Raw genomic sequence first — 23,118 nt, forward strand, 5'->3', positions numbered from 1 at the left:
GTATTGACTTTCTTGTAAAACTGTATTTGTGCTTATCAAGTTCTAAAGTATTCAGTGAAATTATATTAACTTTCTGTTGTGGTAAGAGACAAGCCTTTGGTTGAAAGAATTAAATATATTCTTTTATCAACTCTAGTCCTGTGCTTTTTCATGATTCTTCTGCTACATGAAATGGTTTTCATGATTCCAGGCATTAAAGAATACCTAAAAAAGGCCATTTCCTTTTAAATTTGTGGAAGTCATTGCTAGAGGAGGCATGTGACATGGGTACCTTACTACAGTTTGAGATGAGGGATCTCGTAATAAGAATAATATTTATATCTGCCCTAAGTTTATTGAGTCACAGAGACCGTCATCTCTATTTACATACCACCAAATTGCAGCAGTAATTCCAATTAAGTTTAAAAAAGTATTGTATGATCGAGGCTATGGAATGTTTCAGACAATAATGTTTAGTTTTAAGTAATTGAAAAAGAAAACTAGATTGAGATGTGAATTTCTTCTGAAATTACATGGAATGATATTTTCCTTCTGTGATTTGAGAGCAGCAATCAAGTCTATTTGGGATTTCTCAGTACGTAAACAACAAAAGAACTGAAATCTGACTTTTGAAAAATTAGATAGAAGGAATTAGGTGAAAGTTAAATGAAAACCAAAATAAAGGTGGAAGTTAAAAAATGAATACAGGCTGATTTTTTTTTTTTTTTTTTTAGACCTTATTGATTTCCTTTTTTATTTTAAAATGGAACAGTAAACCATTGGCTTGACTAATATTTTTCATCTTTTGTTCAACAGGGTAATAGAGGTCCCCCTGGGGTGCCAGGTTTGATGGGAAATTCTGGTAAACAGGTAAGATCATTAATCTTATTCAAAAGGTCTAGAAAAATGAAAAGTTTTGCATTGTGTAAAAAATCACTTTTCAAATTTGTTGCATTCTTCCTATCCCCAAAACAGGGTGAACAGGGTCCAGAGGGAGAAGTGGGTCCAACAGGTCCCCGGGGACCACCAGTAAGTATTGAATAAATTTCTAACTGACCGTATGTAATATTCCAGTGTCTCAAGTTATGGTTGCTGAAGCTAACCATGAGGTAAAAATATTATGCAGTACAAGTGCTAATTTTTAAGGTATATACTAGGTGTTCTTTAACCCGCTTCTGTACCAGGTGGATGTGCATCATCACATAGAGAAATCCAGAAGCACATGTCCTATGACTGTTTCTGGCTTTGGTGATAAACTAAATCTTAAACCTTTGTTTATATTCTTCTGGTCTTTGTTTTTAAATATTCTGAGTAAAAGCCCAAACAGAGGGAATGAGGGTGGTTTGTGACAAAAAGCTGGAACCAAACTCCTGTTCTTCCACTGCAACAGTCAACTCCCACAACTGGTGTTGAAAAGCTTAAATTCACTAGCTGTCAGTAGATCACTTGCTGTTTTCTTTAACTGTTTCAGCCTCTTAAAGAAGCTTGTGCTATATATTACAAGGCTTAGCTGTATATCACAAGGTTTTGAACTTTGGACTAAGTATTCAGAACACGAATTTTTTTGGCTAGGACCTATTTCTAATGCACATAATGTGAAGAGTGAGGCAAGGTATGAAGGAAAGGTAGCTGTCTGTCCTACCTAGTAAAGAAAATGGCTAGAGATTGTCCTCAGCCCCCTTGGTCAACTGGCACGGTTTGTCTTCATACTGCTAAACTCTCTTAACACACCCTCATGTCTAAGAGGAGTCAAGTTGCATGTTGGGAACAGTCTCTTGCCAGTGTTCCCAAAACTGTTCTTGGGCATTATCTGGGTAAGTCCAGTTCGCCTGAGACAAAAGCATGCTAACCATTTATCATGGATGATGGTGGGATGCTGCTTGGGCCTGTGCCTTGGCCCTTTCTGGTTGGTATTATGAATGTAGCTATAGTGATGTGAAGTATAGCATTTGCTTGGGAACACTGATGTAGTTTCTTCCACTGGAGATTTTTCTTAACACTAGAAAGATTCGGAAGACTGGAAAAATCATTGTTGGGCAGGTAGCTCACTGCAGGAAATAAATGTGTTAAGGAAAGTGAACTGATGGCATTTGCTAAGGCCCAGTTTTGAAGACAAAGGACAACTGTTCCTGAGGCATGCTTGGGGTACTAGAGAGTCTGCTGGGTACAGATTTCCGATAGCCTCTAGAGTGGACCTGGCATGGATTGAAGTTACATAAGGATGATCTAATTTCCCTTTGCTGTTAATCCTTCTGTGAGGGATGAGATGGCCAGTGATTTGAAGAAAATCTTCATATAGCAAAATTCAGCCTGATGACATTGACAAGGCTCCAGGCTCTGTAACCAATTGCTTTGCCAGCTTCTCTCTTGCCACTGATACCCTAGGGATACTTTCCTGGAATTTTCTGAGCTTCTGCTACCGTACAGTGGCGTAAGAGTTTTACTCATGCAGTTGTAGGGTTGTTCTCATAGAGGCTTAGAGAGTTACTGATAGGGATATATTTGTAAGGATATTTCATGGGTCAGGAGTATCTTCTCTGAATTAACTCTTAAACACACAGCAGCAGTCAGACAAGTGACAGATTTAATTTTTTTCCGTTTTCTTCTGTGGTTTGCGTTCTTGTGTGGTGGATGCATTAATTCATGAGATCACATTTATTTTAGACTGAATCTTTGTATGAGTGCTGTGTCCACAGCTACCTATGAATGATATAAAAAGGAGATTGTATGAGCATATACTTACTAGGATGAAATACAGGTATCTTCAGCCTCCCATATACCCAGCTTGCAAACATTTATTTTTGTTGTTTGTGTTTAAAAGTGCAGGGTGCACTAGAAAAAGTTTTCAGTCCTGTTCTTCTTGAGCTGATATTTTGTGTACTTGTAACAGGAATAAGAATTATAATTGAATCAGACCAAAGCAATTGCCCACTCTGATAATGCACTGTAATCTGTTAAACTATGCTTTTAATCCTTTCAATGTGAACATGAATTTACAAAATCAGCAGTCCATAGAACAGGAGTTGACATGCAAGGTTAATTATTAGTAACCCTGTAGTCGGACAAAAATACTTAATGCAGATTAAATACAATGAACCAGCAAGACATCTGGATATCTTGCCTTTATTTTCTCTGTCTTTACAAAGTGCACTCATTTTGGAAAATGTGAATATTAGAACAAAAGCATAGAAAGAAAAAAACTTTTGGTCAATACAAAATGGAGAAAGGAAGTAAAGTATTGATAATTAAGTTTGCATGTAGAACATTAAACAGTAATCTATTTCTCATCTATAGTTCCTTTAAAGCTATAAAAAGCCTTGAATAAACTATGTTTATCTTCCTTCTGCTCAAGACTACAGGCAGCATATGACTGGAATGGCCTTCTGTTTTCTTTTTGGGAACACTGGAAAAAACATTACTTCTACACAAAAAACTGGAATGATCAGGATTTTTTGTTCAGGAAGGACACAGGGTTGGATTATTGAATCTCAGTGAGCTTTGGTCCAAGTTGAGTTTGTATTTATTTTCAGGGCAGAATAAAGAGTGTTTTCTCTTTCTTCTTCAGCATGTACATACAGTAGATATATTTGAGCCTCAGCTTTTAGGACTCTGCCCTTACATTTCCAGGAAAAAAAAATCTGCCAGTTAAATAATTCTACACGCCATGATTTTCAAACTTCTAAAACTAGTAATTTTGAAAATAATTTGAGAAAAGCTTTTATAATTGCTCTAAAGATATTTTTTCTTGTGAATATTTTTGTATTCTTTTCAGATTTTGAAATTTTCTCACAACTTTAACATTTGATACTTTTTGACCAAAGTTTTGTAACCAAACACTTTCAAAGCCTGAGGATTTTATGGTTACTATTCAGGTATTTTTCTTGTCCTTTTCCTTCCTGTTTTAGATTATCCTCTTTAGCACTCACCTCAGTTCTTTTCTTTCTCCTTTACCCTTTGTTCCATTTCACTGTTGGTAATAGAAGACTCAGGTAGAAGTCAAGAGGGGCTGGGCTTCTTCCTTGGAGTTGGAAAAAACCTTGACGTTTTGCAGGATATGGAGAACTTCAGCCCCTTAATGTACTGCTGCATGGCAGCAGCCACATGAGAGATCCTCTTCACTTTCCCATTTCACTTACCCCTGTTTTTCACGTCACTACTTGGGAAAGACAGCATGGCTGGTAGCTCCAGGAGGGTCAGAACTGTAGAGGAAAGGATGTCCAGTGAAGGTTCATGGGGGATAACAAGTACAGGACTCTGCTAGTATGGACAGCAGGCTGGTATCTGCACTAGGGAAAAATAACATGCCTATATTTGTGTTATATTAAAAAATTGCCTGACTTTTCAGCTTTAGCTACTTGCAAAAGACATCTTTTTGAGGAAAAAATTTTCACTTCAACTAGTGTGTAGTTTTTTGAAGGAGTTGCACAATGAAGTGCTATTAAGCAATCATCATTGACTTTGTGGGACAAATTAATACTTCTATACTGTTTACCAAATAGCCTGTAGCATCCTCTGGCATAAACCATGTTATTTCTATGTTATTTTCATTATTAAACAATTGTTGGAATGAAGTTGGAACTGTATTGTTACTAAGCGGCGGATTAAAATTTTGGCCTTTTGCCTTTTACAATTTCACAGGGAAGATATTAAATGGTTGAAAACACGATAACTAGCTCTAATTAAAAATAGGCAAACTCATGTGTTGGGAGACTCGGACAAATCTCCCTAGGAGAAGATTACTTTCAAAAGTACCATTTTAGTCTATCATTGCTTTTCCTTAGAAAACTTAAGTTGGCACCTGAGAGGAAAAAAAAGTTTTACTTTTGTTTATTTAGTTTACTATTCATCTGTTCAGTAAAAAAGAAAAACAACTGGAGGAACATGAAAATTTTGTCTTTTGTTTCTAAATCAAACATATTCTCCATTCCACTCTAATTGCTTTGTCAGTTAACCTTATGTTTGCCTTATATTATGCTAGCCAATCCAAGTAATTACCAAACTCATTTGTGATTTAAACCTTTCTAAGCCAGTCATCATGGCAGGTGGCCCAAAGGAAGCAATTCTCAAACATCGGAGTGTCATTCCTAATCAGTGGAATTTAGCCATGCTCCCTAAGCTGCTTAACCATTTTCTTTCCTATTTGCTGAGATTTAGTAAGATTTAATTTTTCATATTGTGTCTGCAGAAAATACTGACCCCTGCCCCTGCTTTTTTCATCCCTTGTGTTTCTTCAGCTGTTTAACCTTTAAATTGCTAACATTTGGAGAACATGTATCCCATCCTGTGGTTTTTGCAGTGAAAAGAGTGCTTGGAACATTTAAGTAACCATTTAACTTAAAGTTCAATACTTGCCTAGCAAATCGAGCAAACTCTTGATGTATATGCAGGCCAGCATATATATATATATTGTTAAGGATTTAGGATGCAGTATATGTTTTCCTAACATTAACAACAGAGGTTAAGTATCTAGCTGCCTAAGATTTGATACCGTAGCCCCACTCTGAGAGACTTCTGGAGGGGTCAGGTTGGGTTGGGCTGACTTGGTCTCTGGAGGTGCCTTTGTCTCTCTGCTCATTATAAAGAGGGAGCCTGGAGAGTTCCTTGGATTTGGTACTAAAATGTCAGACAACCTAAGGTTAGATAAGAATACTGTTTTCAGCATCTTAAATTACTTCAGCTAAATAATTTTCTGAGTCTTTTAAAGATATTTTTGTCTTACCTACCCTGAAATGTATCTTTGGTTACCCTAACAATTATAATGAAAATGTAGTTTTTCTATCATATTCTTTTTACATGACTCCAACTGAAATAATGGGTCGTTTTCCATAGCTGGTATTGGTGGAGTGGTGTTGGTAGTGTGACAGGATGAAATGTCCTTCCCTCAGTTTATATGATATGTTTAGGTATTAGTGGACATGTTTTATATATATAATTTCAGAGGTGTTCCACAAGTGGTGAGTCATAGTTTACATTTAAGATACAGCTAAAGGGGTTAGCATTGCACAATCTATAGCAGAGTCAAAAGAACAATTTCCATCCTGCCAGGCATGCTTTTTATCCAGTAAACCTAAGCCTCTAGATGGATATAACTAAACTTTCTGACCTTGCACAATTCTGCAGCATGGTTTGTACAGGTAGCACTTTCTCCTCTCTCACTCACAGACTACGTATCCCAGCCAAACCTGATTAGTATCTCCAAGCCTCTCCAGTTCTCATACTATCCACCCCGTCTTTCCAAACTGCATGGTCAGATTCCTGTCTGCTACCTCACTCTTTACCCCTCCACCTCCAACAACAGCTTCCTTTGACTTTTGGGCATGCTAGACCTCTGGATGTCAGCAGATATCCCAATCTGTCTTGGCTTCTCCTAAGCAGTGTAGACAGTAACCTGGGTAAAAAATACATTTATTATGGAGTTAGTGTACTAAAGCTGTCCTAGACTTCACTTAACACTATAGATGCAGCCGGTATGAAGGGTCTCTGTCCTTTATACTTGGCCACAGTATCACCCTTGAAAAGAATGGCAACTGTTAGGTTGCTGCTTGTGCCCAAAGCATGACACTTAAGAGGAAGGTACATTTCATGCTACACCTATCTCTTACCATTATCCTGAGCAGTACAATTTAATTATTACTCTGAGAAAGGTGCAAAGGTGCATTTAAAATCTCAGAGAAAGCTTGCTGTATATTTACTCTTCTAGCAAATAATAATTTATATTTTTGGATGCTTTTTAGTACTGTACTGAAGGTCAAAGGAAGAGTCCTGTTAATGCTTCCATGGATAAATCCTTGAACCTAAATTAAGAATTCCTCTGAGATTTTGGATGAAAAAAAATTATGATAAGTTAAAGTCTCACAAGCATATAATTGATAAGTGGGTTACCTTGTGCAAAAGACTTCAGAATACTAAGTTTAAAGAAAATTCATTGTAACATGTACTTTGTTTATTCTTTTTTATTCTGTGCAGATTTAATTCTATATGGCACTGCTATTGAATATACTAAAAACTGGTATGATATGTATTATAAAAACAAAATTCTTAAGAAGAGGAGAGTTTATTGCAGTATACACTGTGAATTACCTGTCAAGATATTGTAATTAGTGTTTCCATTATCTGAGCAGCTAAGTGAGATGCAAATTACCTGGGGAATATTCTCATTCTTATTATTGTTCTGCTAACAGAAGCATCCTTAACAGGATCAATTGGTCAACATGAAATCAATAAACCAGTGAAAGAAACTGTTTTAGTGTGAGAATGCATTCTGTAATGGCTTGTGGGAATTCTACAAAGGAATAAAGTCTTCAAAATTTCAGTGAGGATGAAAACCATCCTCAACAATATCCTTAGACAACCTAAAGGAAGGTCTGCTGTGGATCCTGTAACATCCCCTTACGTACGTTACATTCAAAGGCTAAATATAGATCTAACAGAACTGTGAGAGAGACATTACATCTTCATTTAAATGTATTGAGTGGTCCAGCAATCCTCCCTTGGAACAAAGGGAAGGTAGATTTTGTTGTAACCACAGTCTAGCATATCAGCTGCGGAAGGGCTGCATCCTGGTATTGTTCAGTATTGTGGTGCTGTACCACCAAGTCACACCCTACCATTTCACAGGTGCCTTGCCGTCCTTTGAGAGAATGACCTTATCCTCAGTAGCAGTCACATGCTAAGCGATAGTATACTCAACAGAAATCAATTATTTGTACTGTTAAAGTACTGGAGCAGTCCTGGACATGCTTTTGGTCCACACTGTCTAACATCATTGACTGAAACAATCTTTAGGCAGTGGCCAAGTTTTAGAGTACTTCAGGGGCCATTTGCAGTGGGAGTCCGCATGCTGCCTCCCTTCATTGTAGGCCAGGAACGTTTACCAGCATGGGTGCAAGCCAATCTGTCCCAGCTCACGCTAAACCAGAGCAGCTACTTTCCCTCTTCAAGCATTCCACCTCTAGGAAAAGTAAGAATTTTGAAGTGTGTCAAAAGTGCATAAAACATACAGATTCTGGTCTTTTTTTTTTTTTTTTTTATTTTTGTGAAAACCAGTGCAACATGCCCATTGATTTGTGAGTGGCCTGTTATATATAGGGCGGCCATGTAAGAAAGGTAGGCTGAGGACATGGCCAGACTACCTTCTGTTCTGATTATTGCCTATGAGTAACTTAGAGCACAGAGGGAGGTTTCATCTGACCAAGTACAGATGTCAACACCTGAACCAGTTATTACAGAAACCCTCTTATAGGCTGTGGGGAAAATGTAGATGCTTCTAGTACATGACTGGCGATGTATTTAAAATGTTTACATGAGGACATTTCAAGATGCTTTTTTTTTCTTCATCCCCTATGAAGGGAACCAAGAGTAACTAGCTCAATGTAAATCCTATCCCAGGGTCGTTTCAGTCAGGTGTAACTTGGATGAAGCTTCACAGTCTTTTAAATAATGCCATGGAGCAATGGGATTCCTGATTGTTGTTTGGGTTACAGTTCTCCTCTTACCCGCTAAAACACTTCTGCAGATCTTGTAGTGGTGGCCCTTAGTTTGAAGTAATCTGTCCTTACAGACATAATGTCAGTGTTTATGGGAAATACTATCCTTTTGTATTCCAGTCTTCTGTATACTAACCTTCTTTTTTACAACCTTAGAAAGCATTGGTGTTTGAAAAAGTGCCTGTAGTGTATAATTGACAAAAGAGGTTTTTTGCATTTAAAATAAAATGGAAGATTTTTCTTGCATTCTGTATGACCAACAGAACCTTTGATGTGTTTAAGAGGTTTATTATATTATTTTTACTGTATGGAAGGTGACATTGCTTTTGTTTTATAGCTGTAGGGCAATCAGATATGAATGTTATGACATATATGAAGAGACAAGTTTCTAATACTGATCATAATTTTAATCCTTCTCTTTCCTGCATCAGAAATGTAGTACTATTCCAGGTCAGAGATGTAGTACAGAATTATGTGATTAAATAACAGATTTTCAAAAAAGTTAATGCATCTTCTGGGTTGTAAGATGAAGGTGATTTTTTTTTTCTTATTTTCTTTTTCTTTAACATGAAAAAGCTTCTAGAAATTATAGAAAGTGCTTTAAAAGGATAGTGATTTTAACAGCATAGGATATTTTGAAGGAAATGAATTGAAAAGTCTATTTATGTTTGGTTCTGTGATCTCTCCGGGATACCTAATTATTTCTTGAATTGTAGAGTTAGTTTTCCTAAGCTTGTGTGAGAAGTTGTCATTGCATTTATAACCTGGTGTAAAAGGCCATGTCTGCCATCTCCTTTTATTGTTCAGTATGTCACAATATTTCACAATATTCTTCTAATTATGAAGAAAATATCTATATTTAAAATTATCTGTTGTATACAGCATTAGAATGCTTAGATCTGGTTATATCCAAACTTTTCTAAGTTATATATAGCAGGTTTTCAACTTACATATCTAATAACTTCAATTCTTGGTATTTTATTATCTTAAATGCTATATCATGCTTTTATAGCAAGTACCCCTTATGTATTCACGCTGTGGAAGTAAGAGAAGTTTCTCAAATGAGACTTAGGCTTGTGTTGGGACAGTGTTTGTATTTATCTGTACAGGTGAGAGTAAATGTACAAAACTTATTGAGCTATTGTGAAAGGTTTAATCATAAGAGACAAAACCCTTTTGAGAAAGATACTTTAGTTTGAAAATTGTATAAAATCTTTGAAAATTTGACTCAATGTCAGGTTTACCCAGAGTATGCATTCAAATGGCTGCATTAAGAGATAGAGTTATAACACTAATGTGAATATGATGATCTGAATGGATGAACATATCTGAAGTGAACATATAAAGTAAAAATCCAGAAAAAAGCATATTTATACTTATCACTATTATGAATGGGGATTTTTAAAGGTTACCCTTCCCATTAACAATCTAGACTTTTTTTTTTAACCTAAATGAGTTTGTTAAGCATGACTTCTGCACACACTTTTCACATTTGTCCATTGTACATGTGGGATCATGAGCTTTTAAGTATGTGATTAATGTGGGAGTTCAGTTGGTGAAACTAAGCAAAAGCCTAAAACTAAGCATACGCGTCAGAGTTGTCTTAGTGAAGTAAATGTGTTCCTGACAGGTAACTCTAAGGTGCGATCCCATGAAGGGGACTTGATTGTGCATAATCACTCAGCAGAATGAATTAGTTGAATCATTTAATGCCAACTAAATATTGTATGCCATTGTTAACTAAAAATGTTAGGAAGTTTCACTATTTTTAATGCATGTGATATTTTTGCACTAAGAAACAGAAATCTTGATTAAAACCAATTGCTAAGTAGTGTAATTCACAAAACATTAAGAAAAAAAATTATATTTTAGTCCCTGTTCACAGGAAATATTTCAGGAAGTAATGATGTCCTTCTATTTCCTATAAGGGTAGCAGAGGGGAGCCAGGTCCTGCGGGTCCTCCAGGTTTACCAGGGAAATGGGTAAGCAGTTTATTTCCATATTCAGTGTTCATGTTTACTTTCAAGGAGCTATGGTATCATCTGGAACTACACTTACCCATTTATCCACGCAGGGAACTGAAAATAACGTTGAAACGAGTGATTGTTGAGTTTCTTTTTCAGTCCTCTGTGACTAATATTAGCAAATGCTGTTTTAAAGTATATGGAGATGTGTGGGACTTTTTCTTCTGTTTAAGAAAACATAAATCCTGTGATGTGCAAAGCTGGGTTGCACACTCCTGTGTGGGCTGTGTGTACTTGGGTAACAGGAGCAGTGAAAGACCGGCTTTCTGCTAACAGCTACGTGAAACTAATGAATGGAGCAGATTATGAATGCCACCTTTTACCAGTGCTCCAGCACTATTTACACAGTAACAGTCAGAAGCATAGCTGGGGAGGTTTTGGCTGAAAGAGCCTGCTGTTACAGAGGAATGCGCAAATCACAGAGTGCAAGATCTTAGGAAGTATTTTTAAGGGAACCAGACTGTTGTCGAGGGACTGGAGGGTGGAAAGCCCTGTAAGCCATTTCTGTTGTGTTTGTCAGCAATAAAATCATAATAAAATGCTGTTTAAAGGGCTGTATTTTGAATCAGCTCTATTTTCATCAGATAATCCTCTTTCATCAAGTTAGGATTGTTCTGGGAATAAGATTCTGCCCCATATTCTTGTCAGGATATGACCCTTAGTTGCTCATTTTAAAACAGATTGTGTAAGTTTACATCCTTGACTTATTTTCACAGGGTCCCCAGGGTGATATTGGACTTCCTGGACTGCCAGGTCCTCCAGGCCTACCTGGTGGTAAGGGTGACCGGGTAAGAAAAGCACTCATACATACAGACTGCAGTTTGATGTCAGGAGTAAATACAATAATTTGAGCAGTGTTTGCAGTTTTTACATGAATCAACGTTTGGTTTCTTGCTTTGTATGTAGATCTGTTAATTGCTTGAAAGCGGTGCTTTAGGTGCCCATTAGATAATTGTAGCTCATAAAATATACAGGAAAAACCTTGACACTGTTACTTAAGGGACTGAAATGAGATTACTGGTGTAAATATTTCCTTTTTTTTGAGTTTGAATAATTTAAAGGCCTAAATCATATTGTAAATCATTGACTCGGCCAGATCTGAAATTGTAAATCAGGGTCTCTGGTCACTAAAGAGCTGTGGAACTTCAGCCCTGGTCTATAGTAGATACAATGCCTTTTACATACGTCTTAGGACCTGCTATGGAAATGCACAGGCAAATGCAGCTATTGAGACACCTATGCATACACGCACAATTACAGGATATAAGTACCTCTTCTAATACTTTGTTAGGAGGGAAGAACTGGGCCCTGGGGATCTCACATACCTGCAGAGGATATCTTGCTTTGCTGAATACATGTCAGTGAAGACTGTATATAAAAAAAAATACGTTCCTTATCTTCTCTTGCTTATGGGAGGCTACAGAAGATGGAATTCACTCACCAAACTTTGGACATCTTTGTTATAGAAACAGTCAGTTCTACACTGTGTTTCACCCTTCTTACTTGATACACCTACTTCAGTATTAAATGAATTGCACTTCTGAAGTGCCTCTTACTTTCCACTGACCATCAAGGAAGTATAGAACTGTTAGTGAGACATAGATATCACTGCTGTAGATGTCTTTAGTTGAACAGAGGAATCCTGCCCCTAGTATGCTCCCAGTATACATCATAGGGTGGCTAGATAGGGCTTGCAGTTGTTTTAGGCAGTTTTTAAAAGCTGCTCAGGCACTTAAAAACAAGTTTCTAACACAGTCTTTGTTGTTGAGGTATTTCTTCATATGTTTGTTTTTGTTTATTTTTTCTTTTTTTAATGCTGAGATCAGGAACATATATTTCTAGTCACATGTAAGTATTGACATAAAGCAGTCTCTTTGTATTAGATTGGTAACGATTCATACTTTAGACTTCTTCAGAGGGAGATTGAAGCTACCTGAGGAAGGAAATCTGGAAGGAAAATAACTAGTATTTATTGCAGTGCTGACAATCTCCCTCCAAAGATGCCTGATTTTTCTCATTTACCGTATAAAGGGTCTGGACCTCTAGGATAAGAGCAGAATGTAGATGCTGTAAACAGACCCATTGAGATTCAGGCTACACCCAGGAGGTTTCCATTTATATAACTGGCAGATGACAGTATCTTATGCCTGGAGCTTTTTTTAAACCCTAGGGTCAGTTTAATGCCCTGTGCTTAAAGTACCTGACCGTAAAGTCCAAAAAGCTATGCTAGCAATTATCTCATCTTGTGATCGCTTTTTAGCTTTCCTGTTTTGAGACAAGTGTCAACTGGATCCATTTGTATCCTTGATTCATTTTTTTTCTTCAGTTGCGTAGAGGCTGGAGTGAATTTTCTGGGGCAGGCTTAACATGGCTGCAGCGTTGCCAGTAGCACTGATCTGCAGTATGTATTCCAAGTCAGAAACCTGGAGAGCATTGTGCCACTCTTATCCTTTTTCTACCCTGTTCAACTTGCAACTGCATCTGTCTTATACAGAGCCAAACATCCTTGTCAGGGTTTGGAAATAGGTACCTCTGTAGCCTGTTAACCTTAGTCTTTGGGTCAGCCACTGGTATCAATAAGTTCCAGACTGAAGTAACCTTTCTTCCCTTCCTGATTTCAAAACTTCATGGTTTTGTACACAGGGATCCTATAAAGTTCTGTTGTGAAGCCCTTACATGCCTGATAAGAGTTGACATAAACAGCAACTGGAAGCCAAGTAGAAGTCACAAAAAAACGTGATTCAGTAGTCATTCTTAATCCCAAAGTTGTTAGATATTGGGTACTATCTGCTGGCACCTTGTCACGTGCAGGCAATTTTGACCGCTTAAAGAACCACCACCAAAGGTATCAGCAAAAGTGGTTTTATTGAAGTAAGATGTTGTAAAAGTGAGACTTAACAAAGTTTGATGGCAAGGTTCACTCTATTCCTTACTGCAGAATCATTACTATACCAGTAATGATTCAAAGCTACCAACTCAAAATCTTCGTGCACTATAATACAAGGTTATGCACAATGTCAGTCACTTACCAAAGATCTGCAGTTGGTAAGGGGTCTCTCAGCCTCAAGGAGTAACCTTGCGAGGTGTCCCAGCTCAAGAGGAGATCACCACCATGCAGCCAGCTGCTTAGCAGGGAGAGCTCAAAAAAGGCTCACTCAGGCTGTCCTATTTATGGAATAAAGTGGTTGGCTTGTAGTCAAATTATGTGCAATGGAGAAGGTAGGCATGAGACTCCTTGTACCCACAACTTACTTTGTTCCTTGACAAATGAGTCTTGGAAGAAGCACCTGCTATTCATGTGTTAATTGCATGGTCGGTGTTGCAGTTTCCAAGCCCATATGCATCAATGCTCACCATGTCACCCTCTTCCTGTGTGGGTTTTCAGAGAACAGATTGGAACACGAAAAGTTCTTGGCCTGGTTATGGCCTGGGCCTTTATTTCTTTTGGAGCCTGAACCAGACTGCCACTAGTAAGGTCAAGGAGTCGAGTGCATCTGTCACACACCTGACATATTATAGCAGAGATAGCAATACAAAACAGTGTTTTAGTACAGTTACCTCTTGCCTTTATGTCATAAATATGTGGCATACTGCAAATCAGTGAGTGGTAAGGGTACAAGTATCTGATGCGTTGCTTAGCTTAAGCATTACAATTAATGCTAATTATATACCATTGCACATACAGAACCAGTTGATTGCATATGTTTTACATGTTGGATTAACACAATTTGTTTCATTATTTGCCAAACTTTGATATACAGAATGATTATGAGCAATAAACACAATAAAGTCAGGACTAACAAAACAAATCAAATTCAAAGCTCCAGTTGATGTTGGTGAGCATCCAAGGAGAGTTTCCCACCAGTGATGTTCTCCATCTTTCTTCACTCTTTATAGGATGTGATGTATCTTCTCTGTGTCATGATAGATGGTAATCAGGATTCTTTGTCTGTTGTTTTGAATTCGTTTTAGCAATTGACACAGGTTGACACGTTGCAACAGTTTTCTTACCAAAGTGAGATTCATCCCAATGGGGGAATGAATAATAAAACTTGATACAATGTATAGTTAGATTGTAACAATTGGTGGGATGTGACAGGAGCTGAATATGAATGGCAAACATTTTGTTTGGTGTCAAGACAAATGTCTTGGGCATTACTGGTATTACTTTCATAAATCAATCCTTTTTATTCCTGTACAACGGATTTGTCAACATCAACAGTTTGCCATTTGTTCCCGTTTTGTTGGGCTATGTTCTATGTTCTAATAGGTAGAGTACAGTTCCATTGTGACTTAATCCCAGCGCAATGATTGGGTATATGGTGTATACTGAAGCATTGCGTATTGTTAAAAGCTGTGGCTTTACTGTCAGTGGGGTCATAAGTGAGATTGACTGGATACCACCAAGATTGGAAATCCCTTTTGAATTGAGTCACATTTTCCAAATTAGCTTTTGAATCTCAGTGCCTTTCCTTATAATTGCCACTACAGTAAATTGCACCCATAACTGAGCTTGGATAAAGCTAAGAGCTAGAGAGACATTATTCTGGGCAACGCCAAGTGCGTCTGCAATTAGTTGGTGGTCCTTCTCATTAATTCTTTCCCATTTAGGCAATATATCAGGTAAAACCATTGACTAGGTCCCAGTGCCAGCAAAGAAGATCAAAATGGATGTTCTAGTTTATGCAAATCACTTGTTGCTGAGCTTAATTTGTTTGCTAAAACTTCAGCGTCTATGCTGTTTAATTCTCCTAATCTTGTCCCCAGAACGCCCATCACATTCCTCCATGTTCATTTTGGAGAAGTGAGGGTTCGCCCATGCAACCATGCTAACCATCCTGTATAGGATGTATTTAGGAATGGTGAGCAAGTAGGTTTAACTGCAGAGATACTAACCTGCATTGATAGTTCCACTCATCTGAGGGACCATGATGGATTAAATAGCACTTGTTGCTGGCCTGTATATTTAATAGCATAGGGTCCAACTTCAGCAATCAGGATATGTAGTTTTGTTGGTTGTGGGAGTAATAAAATAGGGAGTAGGTTAATAGGCAGTAGAGGTAGCTGTTGGTGTAGTGTGAGGGCTGGGAATAGGTGTTAGCATGACCTCTAGGGATAGTCCATTTCCTTTATCTTTCCGTGTATCTGTCAACAGGCATACTGCTTCTATAGTTGTGTCATTAAAGAGGAAACTAATTATACAACTGGGGTGTGAGAAACAGTTTGCTCTGCTTTTGATTGAGTTTGATTTGTCCTTTTGATGACCACGTAGGGGTTTCCCTTTGAATAATTTGTTACATTACATTCAATAGAGATTTTGTCACCTGGTGTAGCAAAAATAAGGTGACTTTTATTTGCTTTTACCATGCTGTGATTACCAGTGATTATCATTGTTAGGTTTTGTCTTGGTTTTCCCATTATTCCTGTATTCCCATCAATTTTAAACATGTATGGCACAGAATGTACTATAGTTACTGTATTGATCAGTATAAACAAAAGAATTGCAAGGTTTCCATCCTGTGTGTTGGGCTTGCTGATGTGTGAATGAATTTGGTTCATGCTGGCAATGATTACTCCTGTGAGAAGGATAAGCAATCCCTCAATGGTTAGCCTGGTCTCCAGGGGAGGTGTGCCAGTATCATTCCTGTTATCGTCCTGAAAGGAAAAAAACAATACAAGTCTCAGTGAGATATTTCTGGACTGGTTACCCATTCTAGTTAGTGGCTAGGGTGTGTCCACCTAGCGCTAATATGATGTTTAGCTCCATTGCTGTCTTTTGCTTCCCAGGCCAAAGGGCCACAGGGTTTTGTTACTGTTATTGGGACAGTGCAAATTTGTGGTAAATCTACCATAACAGATTGCCCTGGTTGAAGGGCCAATAGGGTACATTTTTACATCTGATGGAGGTGCTCCCTAAGGTGCTGCCAGAAAGAATGCACGAGTGACTGGGCTCCCTGTTAGTCCGTATCGGTTATTCAATTGGTGAATCACCTTAGGCAATCGAGCATCCCAGTGGGGCTTGTGTGGTTTAAGACTCCTTTTTAATAGACCATTTCTCTTTCTACTATCCCATTTGATTGGGGATAGTAAAGGATATGGAATACCCATTGAATGTCTTCCTGCTTTGCCCATTCCTGCACTTCCTTGCTGGAGAAATGTGAGTCATTGTCTCTTTGGATGACATCAGGGGCCGGTAGACCTGAAAACCAAGAGGATGATCCCCTGATGGTGTTCTGACCATTAGCCTTCCGACATTTAGTTGCCATAGTTAGGCAACTTCTATTCCCCTGAGGATGTACTGATATCCCGGGGAGGGTTTAAAGGGTCCAATGTCATCAATTTGCCTCACTGACCATAGGGTTTTTCCTTTATTGAGACGTAGGGGTTGTGCTTTAGCAGGGTGATATGTTTGCAATTTCAGTTTACATTGGGGGCATTCTGTAAGGATGATTTCACATGTTTTCCTGTCCAGAGGCCAACCTCAGCTTTGAGCTGCAAAATAAAGTGCTTCTTGGGCTGCGTGGCCTACTGATACAACCATTCTCCCAGTCAGTACCATTCGGGATTTGGCGTGTCTCCTGTTTTTATTCCCCTAGTTCTGGCTAAGTCATCTACTTGTTGGTTCCATTTTGTAGCTGGCTGGTCATTTTTTACATGGGCTTTTACCCATCCTAGTTTAAATGGCGCTTATCTAGCTATATCTAATAATAATTGCCAATCTTCAGTTCTCCAAACTGGAGATCTATTTACTGCCCAATTTAGGGTTTCCTTTTGACAAAGCCATTGAGTGGCACCTGCCCACACAGCATAGGAGTCAACATAGATTACCTTTGTTCCATTTTGTGCTGCTAAAACAATTGCCCTTAATTCTACTTGTGCACTACCTTCACCTTCTTCTATTACTTGTTTACCGTGGTAATGTCTAATGCAGTGGCCTCAGACCGCCATCTACCCTTTACCCTCTTTGCTGAGGCATCGGTAAACCAATAGCCTTCAGTCAGTGTTCTCTCAGTGAGGGGAGGTGCATTTAGAATTGGCGAAGGTTTAAATGGCTGGTTTAGTGCTAATGGGTCAGTGTGTTTATAGGCATTTGTAATGTGGGAATTTTTGTATGTCCTTAAGTCAATTGCATTTCGTCTGCTACTCCCATTAGGTAGGCGTACAATTTCCTGATAGTGGGTTTCTGTGCAATTCCTTCTGGGGGAGTAGTTCCTTTCAGAACTGTTTCTAGCAAATTAAATGGCCCTCTAGGCTGTCCCTGGTGTATTTTCTCAACTTGTTTAACTGTTTGGACTAAAGACAAAGGTCCCTTTTCCCACTGGGAATATGTCTGTTCTGTCTCTTTAAATGCATTTGAGCTAAACATTAAAGGCCTTTTTGGCCTGTTCAGCCAGTTTGGAATAGATTTCAATAAGTGCCATGTTCTGCAAAACCCCATTCTGCTATAATACGGTCATGGGGATGTACTGGGCCCAGTCTTTAATTCCCGTATTAGGGTTTTGACTGCCTCTTCATGTTCTGGCTTCCATCTCCATGGTTTTCCTTTTCATAAAAATGAGTACAGTAGGTGAGCAATGATAGAAAATCCAGGTACATGTTTCCTCTGGTACCCTAAAGTACCTGTAAGCTGTTGTATTTCTTTCTTAGATTGGGGCTTCTGCAATTGTTCCATTTTACTTAGGGTGTCCGGTGGAATTGCTGCACTATCTGCAATCCACCAGGTACATAAAAATTTTACTTCTCTGCTTGGTCTTTGACATTTTTCAGGTGGAACCTCAACTTCTGCTTTGTATGGTGCTTGCCACGCTGCTGCTGCTGCTTCCCCCTCTCTTTCAGGGGAAGTCTCTCCAATCAGAATGTCACCTATATATTGGTACAGTTTCACATCCTGAGGAAGTGAGACTGTCTGTAAAAGTTCAGCAAGTGCAGCATGAGCAATCGTAGGTGAATGTTTATAGCCCTGTGGGAATCTGTTAAAGATATATTTTATACCTTCCCAAGTAAAAGCAAATTTCTCTTTATCTTCTTCCTGCAAGGGGACCATAAAGAACATATCTTTCACATCTTGTACCACCATCCGTGGGTGTGCGGCTGCTTGTAGCGTGGGTGTTAAAGTTGCAATACTGTGTACTGCAGCCGTTAGCGGAGCTGTGTTGGCATTTTGGTGCCAATAATCTATTGTCAGGTGCCATGTCCCATCCGGCTTTCGGACTGGCCAGTTTAGTGAATTGTATGGAGAGTGGGTTCTGGAAATAGTGTGCCGTTTTTCCAAGACTGCTATTATGCCAGAAATTCCATTTTCTGCCACAGCAGAAATCGGATTCTGTGATACCCTGGTGATTTTCAAATCAGGGAGTGCAGGGGCTACACAGTGTATGTGTACTGTAGCTTCCCAATTTCTACTGGGGTTGGGATTGGTACTTGAACTGAAGCACTACATGCTGCTGTCTGGCAAGCGCCAGTTTCGTCTAGTCAAAACATCAAAACCCAAAATATTTTCATTGTGCTTTTTAACCGCAAAGCAAGTAGACCACATGCACTTCTCGCCTGGAGCCATAAATTAATTTTCGTGGTTTGGCATGTAACACTTGCTTTGTTTACCCTGGTGACTTTAACTCTTTGCTGTCTGGGTCACACACCCCATTTCTTGGCATCCTGTTGTGTTCGTATTGAAATTTGTGCTCCTGTATCTATCAGGAATTTCACCAGTTGTTGTCAAGGACCAACTGGAATCAAAATGTAAGTGCCTCCTTCATTTAGTGGCTTTAATATTGCATAATCTACCGTGGCGGATATCCAGGGTATCACCAGGTTCTCCCTGTGTGTACATAGCTTGTATGCAGGTGGCTTTTGTGACAGCAGTGGAGGACATGCTTAGGGAATGGATGGGAGTTATAGAAGATTCACCTTACTCCAAGGCACCTATTCCCCCAGCCCAATAAGCCACCCTACGGGTGATAGAATGGGATTCAGTCACTGGCTCGGGTTCTAGGTTTAAGAAAACTCCCAGATCCCAATAACCGTTTGCTTCATCTCCACTTAACATTACTTGGTTGCCGCCGCTCAGGCAGATGCACCATGAATATTCAATTTCAGTTTCACCTGGCTTTCTGCTGTATTTCTCTTGTAAGTTTGCCAATTGCAATGGATCCCAGGGAGTGGTTTGTATAGTATATTGCGGAGCACCACCCCGAAGTTCTTCAGAGTGTTCTGTTTTAGTGATGGGTCTAGCCTTATATTTGGGCAGTTCTGAGAGGAAGTCCAATTGTAAATTGGATGTTCTCATCCCAAATCCAAAACACAGCACAGTATCAGCTACTAGGAAGGAAATTAACTCTATCCCTGCCGAAACCAGGACACAGAGGAGCATTGTTTTCCTCATTGTACTCATAAAGTTCACCCCAAATATCACCATCCCAATCCTCTGGGGACACTATTAGCTTCCTAATTTGCATGGGGTCAGGGGGATGTGGCACCCACATGAGCATCATCTCAACCTTTTCTTCCAACTTTTGTTTTTTCTCCTTTTCTTACTGTAGCTGCTTCTCTAGCTGCTCAATCTGTAAGGGCAGTAACAACTCAGCTGTCTTCCTGCCTTCTATTTCATCTCTTAGATCTCATTTCTCTCTATTTCCTATACTGGCAGGCAACTTCTAGGCAGGTGCCTAATATATTACAAATAATTCCCTTTACTGTCTTTAGCATTTCCTTTTGCTAATTTTAGTTGTCCTTCAATGGCACCCCAGTCATGCCAATGTTTGCGAGTCCATTCTTCTGAGAATTTGGGACTCAGACTTATTCTGTGCTTCTGTAAGTAATCAGTGATACTACTTGCCATCCTGCTGACTACCCCAATTTGTCACAGATGGAGCGAGACTGCACTTCACTCGCAAGGCAGAAGCAACAATACACTTTATTGATAGAAATCAGTGAGTTAACAAAGTTCAACGGTAAATGCAACAGTTGTCTAACAAGAGTCAATGGCAAGGTACACTTGATTACCTACTGCATAGAGGACAGGGTCAGACAAAACTGTCTGGGAGACCCTCCCGTTGAGTCATGAGGTTCAGAAAGGACCCCCTTGCTTTCTAAACTCCTTCTCGGAGAGGAGTCTAGATGCAGCTGGAACCAATCCTAGTCCCAGACTTGGTCAACGGTTTATGTCTAAAGGATTATATATGCGCGAGGCTGTCCTATTTATGGAATAAAGTGGTTGGCTTGTAGTCAAATTATGTGCAATGGAAAAGGTAAGCATGAGACTCCTTGTACCCACAACTTACTTTGTTCCTTGACAAATGAGTCTTGGAAGAAGCACCTGCTATTCATGTGTTAATTGCATGGTCGGTGTTGCAGTTTCCAAGCCCATATGCATCAATGCTCACCATGTCACCCTCTTCCTGTGTGGGTTTTCAGAGAACAGATTGGAACTCGAAAAGTTCTTGGCCTGGTTATGGCCTGGGCCTTTATTTCTTTTGGAGCCTGAACCAGACTGCCACTAGTAAGGTCAAGGAGTCGAGTGCATCTGTCACACACCTGACATATTATAGCAGAGATAGCAATACAAAACAGTGTTCCAATGATGGATCATGCTTCAGTGAATCTTACAGAGTAGTTATGCAGTGTTCACTACTTATACTGTTTCTGGTTCACACATTTTGAATTGGCCTCAGCCACTCTGGTTCTGTCTATGTTAGTAAATTAAACAGCACCAGGCCAAGACCCAGACCTTGGCACTGGAACATGATCCTTTTTATTGTTAAATAGTTAGTGTAGCCCCTAGTACAGTTTTGGCTGATGCTTACTGGCAGTTTCGCAAACAATTCCTGGGCATGGTTTGAGAGGGATGTTTACAAATAGGTAAGCAGTATGTTAAAAGAGTGGATATTTTCATATTTTGACATCTTACCCTATTGTCTCCATTGAAGTTTTGAGAGTCAATGTAGAATAGATGCAGATAGTTTCAGCTGTGATTTTTATCTTTGCTGATATAAATATTACAGGCCAAGTTTCATAAAAGCAAAAGCTTCTTCCACCTCAACTTTATCTATTGGCAGTTTTGTTGCTCTAAAGAAGAGTAAGTGGAGAAAAAGAACCCCCAAAATGATGTTAGGTTGGAAATCAATGTCTTTTTTTGTGAGTAATTTGGAAAACCTTAATAAGGCACGATTTTGAGAACACTTCAGACAAAATAGTTTTAGTGTTGTTTGAAAAAGTTGGAATGTTAAATAGGTCTGTGATTTACACTGCTTAGCTTTGTGATAATTTAGTATTGGCTCTTCGTCCTCAGGAACATGAGAACAAATCTGAACTCATTAAATTGTAGATGTTACACTGGTTTGTGTGCCTATATCTGATATGAATTAAATGGATTTCTGAAATGGGAGACAAAACGCTGTATCTCCGTCTGTTTTAGAAAAAAAAAATATGCACAGTTATAGTTCTTTTGGAATGTATATGTTTGAATGTGCACAGACTGCAACATTTAAGGATGGTGTGATTGCTTTTCTAACAAAACACAAATACTAATGTTTTCTTAAATAATACACTGTTCTACAGATGAAATACTTTTACTATAGAAACAAATTACATATGTTTGAAATGAATCAGGTCATTAATTTATTCCTCTTTTTGGTTCCTGCCTATCCACACTTGTATGTTTGGTTACAGTATTCTAAGATGAAACATAATTAATATTATTTTAAAAAAAAAAGGAATATTGACTTTAAGATACAAGCCATTCAGCTTTGACTGTAATGATCAAAATTCTAGAGACAGCTCTGCTAAGAAACGTTGAGAATTAAACAGCAAGCAAGACAAGATTGTGACTGAACTTGTGGATGTGTCAGTGTGCTTATCGCACGTTAGCAGGGCTGGTATGACCTACAGCAATACAGAATACTTAATAGGGCTAGAAAAAGTGATACACTTACTGGATTTTTCACTGATAACTTCTAACCAATTTGCAGAGCAGAGTGGTAGCAGCTGCAAGAGCATCTGCCACCTAAAGAGGAGAACTACTCTTTCACAGTCAGAATCTGTACCATCCAGTGTGGCAGTGGATTATATGTTCCATGCTGTTGCTTGCCTTCAGTCTGGCACCTTAATTATATAGTAAGATTTGAGTGTTTTCATTGTCATTCTTAAAAATTTGCAGCTTTGAAGGTCTTTTGCATTCATGCTAGATGGTAGGGAGGATTGAAGATAATTTAGTATGCTTTTGAACCTGCAGTTTCAAATTCTGAAATTTATTTATTTATTTATTTATTTTTCTCTTTAAACTTTTAGGGTTCAGTGGGTGAACCAGGACCTAAGGGTGAACAAGTAAGTCATGTTAGAGATCATGGTACTTTCAAGTCACACTACCAAATGCTGCAGTACATTACGTTGCCTAAATCTGAAGGCTGACAGTATTGTCTTTTTTTTGATATAGGGTGCACCTGGAGCAGAAGGGGATGGAGGAGAAAAGGGTGACTTAGTAAGGCGTTATTTTCTCTTCACCTTATCTAATATTTTGTTGTCGTAAATGAAAACTTTAAAGTGTTGTTGGAGTGCTTCAAGCATATGGTTTGATCATTGAAAGTCACATTTCAGTTTTATACTAACTGGGCACTGCAGAGCACAGCAGTTCC

At 38.7% G+C, this 23,118-nt stretch overlaps 1 protein-coding gene across 1 annotated transcript in view; it reads left to right on the forward strand.

Moving 5' to 3' along the window:
- COL9A1 (collagen, type IX, alpha 1) overlaps positions 1–23,118 on the forward strand; it is an 80,537-nt gene that overhangs the window by 42,936 nt on the left and 14,483 nt on the right. The window contains exons 26-31 of the mRNA XM_009333246.1: positions 796–849; positions 955–1,008; positions 10,394–10,447; positions 11,206–11,277; positions 22,775–22,810; positions 22,920–22,964. Of these exons, the coding sequence (XP_009331521.1) occupies positions 796–849; positions 955–1,008; positions 10,394–10,447; positions 11,206–11,277; positions 22,775–22,810; positions 22,920–22,964 (315 nt within the window). The remainder of the gene's footprint in view (positions 1–795; positions 850–954; positions 1,009–10,393; positions 10,448–11,205; positions 11,278–22,774; positions 22,811–22,919; positions 22,965–23,118) is intronic.

The sequence above is a fragment of the Pygoscelis adeliae genome, unplaced genomic scaffold (assembly GCF_000699105.1).
Source record: "Pygoscelis adeliae isolate BGI_AS28 unplaced genomic scaffold, ASM69910v1 Scaffold57, whole genome shotgun sequence".
In the NCBI taxonomy this organism is placed as follows: domain Eukaryota; kingdom Metazoa; phylum Chordata; class Aves; order Sphenisciformes; family Spheniscidae; genus Pygoscelis; species Pygoscelis adeliae.